Source organism: Sphaeroforma arctica (assembly GCF_001186125.1).
Source record: "Sphaeroforma arctica JP610 unplaced genomic scaffold supercont1.956, whole genome shotgun sequence".
Taxonomy (NCBI): Eukaryota; class Ichthyosporea; order Ichthyophonida; genus Sphaeroforma; species Sphaeroforma arctica.
The window spans coordinates 8,545-15,563 of NW_014039602.1; the positions used below are offsets into that span (position 1 = coordinate 8,545).

The window sequence follows — 7,019 nt, forward strand, 5'->3', positions numbered from 1 at the left end:
ATATAATATATATATATATATATATATATATATATATATATGCCAGAAGAGTATAGCTAGTATTTGCAAAACTAGTTGACATATAGCCTTTTCTTTTTTGCGACCATATGCCGAATTGATGATGTTGCTACTTTGTATTAATACCCTGATTCATCAATATTAGTCTACCGATATAATAAGGTCTATGAAGTGGTGGGGCTGGTACACGAATATACAAGTGTAAGAATGTTTTGTGTAGATAAACATATATACACTATTCTTATGAGAACTTCATGTGTATGTGCGCCTTCTTGGTCAAACTTGTATAATTTCAATTCCATATAGATATATACTTCCGATCATCTAATAACCCTAGTCATCTTTATACGGCCACAGATATTCAGACGTGTACACTCACACGATAGACCCTATAGCACAATAACGTACAAACCAATACGCGCTCATTTCGCTCACAGGAATATATGACATACATGGTCTTCCAAATGCACTACTGTATGACCTAGAAGCCGGTGCTACTTGCAGAACCGCAGCAGGGAGGCGTAACAGTCGCGTAGTGAGTTGGCGTGCAAACATAGTTACCAGTGTATGTAAGATACTACACAAACGATGCACCTATTTCTGCGAAGTCTATACATATGTAAATATAGATATTTAGTAGTAGAATATATTATAAAGCTCAAGGTCTCGAACTCACAATGTTCACTCTATTTTTGGCACAGGCGAGTATTTACAAGAGGGCCCATTTTGTCCAGCGGGATTTTCCGATAATTTTTTAGTCTGGCGACTGGCGTCTGTCCGCACTCTGCAGGGGTGCAGGCCTACATAAATAATATTATACATTAGGCCCTTTAAAAGGCCTAGAATATTATGAGTTATAGTCTCCACATTTATGCTTTGCATTGGTCATCATATTTTCAGAATTACTTTTGGCGCGAGAAATGGACTTACTCTCTGCCGCTGGTTTCGTTGCTGTTTCAAAGTAAAAAGGTAAATATTGAAAGACTAAGTACTACATTATACACTAAATACGATTAGCCCACATATGTTTGTATATGTACTTATATAAGGTGATAGGTGACACGAAAGTCACACACGCACGATACTAGATACACTTGGTTGCATATCTCACACGATAACAAGAGAGAGGTGGCTTTTAGTCTAGTGTACCTACACATGTACAAGGGATACACTCGAACCCTGTACTTGCAGCTTCGTTGTCAACAGTCACATTCGTATAGCGTCCCTTTCAGATTACACACACCACATCGCACGATACCACAGCCAATTCACTCAACATAGGCAACACACACAACACACACTACAACATCTACTGATCTGACAAACCTTTAGCTCGGAACAACACTTCACAGTAGTTTACAATGGCATCCGAAGACCTCAGTGAAGAGGAGCGTCAGACGAAGGAGGATCACTTGGTGTGGGAAACTAACTCAGACTTCCTGTACGATCGGTTGTTTGAGGAAGAACTGACACTCCCGTCACTCACTGTGCAATGGATGCCCAGTAGGCCTGGCGAAGGTTAGTGTTGACTCTTCAGTGTGTTTATGTTCAAAATGATGGCTAAGATTGACTTCTGAATGTATACAAATATGTATGTGGAAGATATTTAGTGAATATTGGTTTCAATCCACTATTCCGAAAGATTTTTGGTTTACGTATACACACACGTTCATACGTATACACACACACGTGTTTACGCACACACTCGCACGTGTATACACACGCACACACACGCATTATAATATATATATATATATATATATATATATATATATATATGTGTGTGTGTGTTATATGTGCATAAGTGTTTGGGTAGTGTTACACTGTACATCCAAGTCGTTTGTTGTGTATGCATCTGTCTATTTGCATGTTATATACAATGTGAGCTGACACGGCCATCATACACTGTACAATGAAGGCCTAGCAGGCCTAGCGAAGGGTACCGTCGGCGCCTGAGTATGTTTATTTTCCGTCTTCCGAGTCTTTGTATTCGGGACGATGCTGTGTTAACTTTCGAGAGCGCAAAGCTTGGAATGATTTGTTACTCTGCTGGGCGAACATTCGATTAATTATCTGACTTCCAAGGGTAATAATGTTCGTCCGAGAGTCTTACTGACTGCATGTTCGTTTAATGCCACGTGCGATGCTGAAGATTTTTATATATGCGTTATATATCGTAGTATGTGACTCTTACTTTCTTGTAATATTCATATATTCCTGTTCACGTAATGTCTACCGTCATGCATGTGTCGGTACAAGTTTGTCAATGATATATTTATGGAAACTTATGCCATGATTAAGTTTCTTCCAAATCTACAACCTAGACTGAGAAAATGTCTTTAGGCATACAGCAAATACTTTGTACGCAATGCAGAGGCGAAACCTCTTTACGTGCTAAAGTTTTAGTACTTCTTCCTTGTTAATGAGCTCCATTGTTTGTGCATTGTTTACTTGTGATTGTGTCTGTGCAGACCACAAGTATTTTTGACAGCGCTTTCACATTTTGGAAACACTTTTCATACACATTTCATAAGCGTCTGTAGGTGAATACACCCCTCTATGCATCAATATTGTTAGCACACTTTGAACGCACAAATACAAGAGATTGATGCGTGATCAAAGTTCGCTCACTTATTATTTTTCTGTTTGTGTCGTACGCGCACGCTACGAGCGAAGTAGTAGATACCGAACAGCGTGTACTGCAGGTCATGCTACGCGTTAGTCAGCCGGATTTTGAGCCAATCGGATATAGGACAAACCATTTTTAATTGCGAGAGCAAACTATATAGATAGAGTAGTACGATGGTTAAACGGTTAAGTTAGCCAGTGCATATGCTCGCAGTTTAGTATAAACGAGCAGATTATACACTTTGTGGTAGTGCATTGTACTTGGTGTGCGATAGCGGATCGTCACGATACCCAATCCTGGTAGATGTTGATCGACTTCATTAAGAAAGCAATCAATAACTATAGACGCGTCACTACAGACAGCACTTTAATTTTGGACGTTACATTGAATTCTTGCTAATTACGTTTGTTTCGATGGAGTGTAGGACGCATCTTCTATTTGCTTGAAATAGGCCCACCCAATACGTTGTGTTTAATCGTATCCTTATGTCGTTGATTAATATATATATATATATTAATATACATGTATTTTTGAATTCAGGAAAGTGCAGGAAGCCACGTTGTATAGTAGTTTGTTTTAAGACAAAGAGATTTCTCTTTGACAGTGTCGCTTTTCTGATATATTGATATTTCACTAGAACGTGCACTTGTTTCATCTAGCTCAGTATGCACAATTGTGTGCTTGCTTGTGCATCGGCAAACCTTTTGCAATGACACATATATTTGCGATAGAGCAAGCTGGCTATTGCATTGTGAGCATTCTCATCCACTGCTGAGCTCGATGCAAAATACAGCCCAACCCATTCTTGTTTGCCCATCATTCACATCTCACTGGGGATCACAATCCCACCCGTACACCACGCCAAGCAATCCTAACCATGCACGCATGCATCAACTACCCCCTATCCCAACCCACTCCTGCTTTCCAATCATATACGCCTCACTAAGTAACCTTATCCATGTACGCATATATCAATCCACCTCCTATCCCAGCCCACTCCTGCTTTTAATCATACACGCCTCACTAATAACCCTAACTTTGCATGCATGCATCAATCCACCCCCTATCCCAACCCACTCAGATGACGACCATCAACGCCTACTGTTCGGTACTTCCACATTCGATGCCGACAGTGAAATGGCCGCCACCACCGAGAACTACCTGATGATCGCACAGCTATATCAGCCATATACCAAGGCCAAGCAAGAGCTCTCAGACCCTTACCTCCGTAAGGAAGGCACGCTGACGATTGAAAAGAAGATTAAACACAGAGGAGAGGTACAGCATGGTTATGGGCTTATAAGTTGTAGTGCATGAAAACGTTCTATTGATAGGATTTCATGCCATAGGAGGAAATTAAATGAAGGTTGTGTACTGCATGCGGTTGAGATGTACCTGTTGGAGAATCGGAAGTCAGGAGCGAGTGTGCATGTATGGTATTGGGTTTGTGTGTGTTTTTTGGATGCCCATTATGTATATAAACACATATTAAAGTATAATCAGAATTTTCCTAACACCTGTCGGATAAGTCCAGTACACTTTGTAAATTTCTCAGTTTGTAGTGAGGTGCAGAGGTGTTTCAGTATGTTTGTGTGTGCTGTGTACTAGGTGCCGTTTACGGTCGGTCATACACGAGACTAGAATCACTCGATTACATTATCAACACATACAACACACAGTGCAGTCAACAAATGTTGATCCCACCGATTCCAACGACTTATTCGTCTCTACAATGTAGGTGGTCCACGCAAGCTCGGGGTAACGTAGATGGGCAGTTTGTGATGAAATACTTCTAGCTTATATTTGAATATCTGTGTATTGGTTGCCTTCCCTTTCAGGTGAACAAGGCGCGGTATATGCCTCAGAATCCGATGCGGGTTGCCAGTCGTTCCAGTGATGCAGACGTGTTTGTCTCCTACTTCGACAAGCCCAAAGAGGAGCCTATCATCCTGCACGGCCACACAGAGGTGCGTGGTAGTAGTACTAAATGTGGTACAAGTTGTTTAGGGGTTATTACCTGACTATGTATGTTCTGTGTGGACAAGAAATATCGATATACAGTACGCCTATGTATGAGTATGTGTGCACACATGTACGAGGTACTAGACTCGGTATGGCAGTACTCCAAAGGACTGCTGATATATACATCCCGTTACTATGTGGTTTCAATTATATCTCTAATTAACGCGTTGTAGCATCCAAGCCTCAGCTATATTGAGTATTTACAGCATTGTGCCTTTTGACATCGTGTGGCGTGCAGCATTCACATTGGTGACCGGTGCATAAGTGGAGCAAACATACCTACCGCCATTGGTTTCGGTGGGGTTGTTCGTCAATCCAGGTCCTCCTATTCACTCATATACCCCTTGCTACCGACGAGTGCACCTTCTGTTCACAGGAGGGTTATGCGCTGGCTTGGAATATAGAGAAGAGTGGTCAGTTGTTGAGCGGCGCTCACGACGGCCTTGTTTGTCTGTGGGAGCTGGGTGATTTCTCGCGGAAGAGTTACAAAGCACATTTAACGTTCAAGGCACATGCAGGTTTGTGGCATGCCATATAGCGTGTATGGTTGTTGCCTGTGTTTTGATATATATATATATGTTGACGAATCGTGAGCCGAAGCAAATGGTCAGTATCATGTGCAGTGCTTGTGAATTGGTTTCTGTTTTATTTCAAAGCACACGCTTGTGCGTGGTGTATTTTGTATCCCGCTTGTATACTACGTGCTAATGTATAGTATGCACGGGTAGGTGATGTGCATTGTATGGCATGCTGCCTTGTACAATATACATGCGTTTGAATGTGGGTGGTATTACACGTGTTTGTCGGGATAAGCAGTGTAGCCTGCGGGTTTTTATGCATGTATAAGTAGATTGTCGACTGTGTATGTTAATATGTATTTGGACTTCGCTATGCGTGTGTGTATCTCTTCGCTTACTGTGTTTCTGTCTGTGTAGGCGAACGTTGATGTCTGCATACACCTGCGTAGGTTGTTTATGGTTTAATTATCATTTCTTCCACGAGATGATTCATACAAGTTTTATTTACGGCGATGCAACAGATCCAATCTATATACGCTCTCGTGCACTTCAAAATTTACATACACACTCACACACTCACAAAACTACTTATCAATACCCCCAACCCCTGCCGTGCCATCTACAACGCCTATAAAGGTCCAGTGGCAGATGTGGAGTGGCAACCAAACAACGAATTCGTATTTGGCTCAGTAGGTGACGACAGAAAGTTCAATGTATGGGACACGCGCAGTGAAAATAAGGACACGCCCGCACAGACAGTCACAGCCCACGAGGGAGATGTCAATTGCATGTCATTCAACACATATAATCCATATTTATGCCTGACTGGATCGTCGGACAAGACTGTGAAGCTGTGGGATCTGCGACACTTTGATCAGCCCTTGCACGTGTTTGAACACCACAAGGACGAAGTCTTCCAGGTACAGTGGGCGCCGTTGCACGAGACGTACTTCCTCTCCGGCTCTACCGATGCCAGGTATTACTGGGCTGACTGCCGAGTGTGGGTTATTGTATGCGTGTCATCGACTATGTACACGTAGGCCCTGGGTTTTGAGCTTGCCCGTTGTTGCTCGTGTTTGTGAACCGAAGTATGTGTGCTTGTGCGTGTGGTTATGAGTAGGTGGTGGGGTGGTGGAGTGTTATCAGGCAGATGCCTTTGGATTTTAGGCATGCTAGTTGGAGGTGGTCACGTTACGAAGCGGCGCATTTGTTTCTGAAAGCACTTTGTGTGGCATTGCATTTTAGCGTGGCGTTTCCTATTCCACACGATAAAATGGTCGTTTACAGCACTGGTTATCTCCTAGCTACGCTCTTAGCTTTAGCCGAAGTGGCCACCTCACGAGCTCTCGTGCATGTCATCGTACAACGCTAACTGAACTGTTGTCGATTCACAGTTGAAGTATGTTATGTGTCTAACTGCAGATTGAGCAGAAGTTAACGTAATCGCCAGAGGTGGGAAATACAAGGTGCTGACCCGTGTGTGATTGGTCATACTACCAGCTTATTTTACTATTACATAGTAGTATTTTTGCATCATATTTCGACCAGTTTAAAAACATCTTTTCGTTGGCACAGGGTATTCATCTGGAATGTATCGGACATTGGTGCTCAACAAACCTTCGAAGATGCAGAGGATGGACCTGCAGAACTGTCCTTCCAGCACGCTGGGCATATGGCAAGGGTATGTACTACCTGATAGAGAGCAAATATCTATATCATGTTGGTATGTATGTATGTGTGTATATATGTGTGTATGTATATATATATATGTATATATATGTATGTACGTATGTATGTATATATATATATATATATTTATATATATATATATA

The 7,019-nt window shown here is 41.9% G+C and overlaps 1 protein-coding gene across 1 annotated transcript in view; it reads left to right on the plus strand.

Moving 5' to 3' along the window:
- Positions 1-1,379: 1,379 nt before the first annotated feature.
- Positions 1,380-7,019, plus strand: part of SARC_09423 (hypothetical protein) — a gene marked incomplete at its 5' end in the record, with an annotated part of 7,026 nt that continues 1,386 nt past the window's right edge. Inside the window, 6 exons of the mRNA XM_014296562.1 lie at positions 1,380-1,536; positions 3,729-3,925; positions 4,486-4,614; positions 5,046-5,187; positions 5,824-6,163; positions 6,763-6,868. Of these exons, the coding sequence (XP_014152037.1) occupies positions 1,380-1,536; positions 3,729-3,925; positions 4,486-4,614; positions 5,046-5,187; positions 5,824-6,163; positions 6,763-6,868 (1,071 nt within the window). The remainder of the gene's footprint in view (positions 1,537-3,728; positions 3,926-4,485; positions 4,615-5,045; positions 5,188-5,823; positions 6,164-6,762; positions 6,869-7,019) is intronic.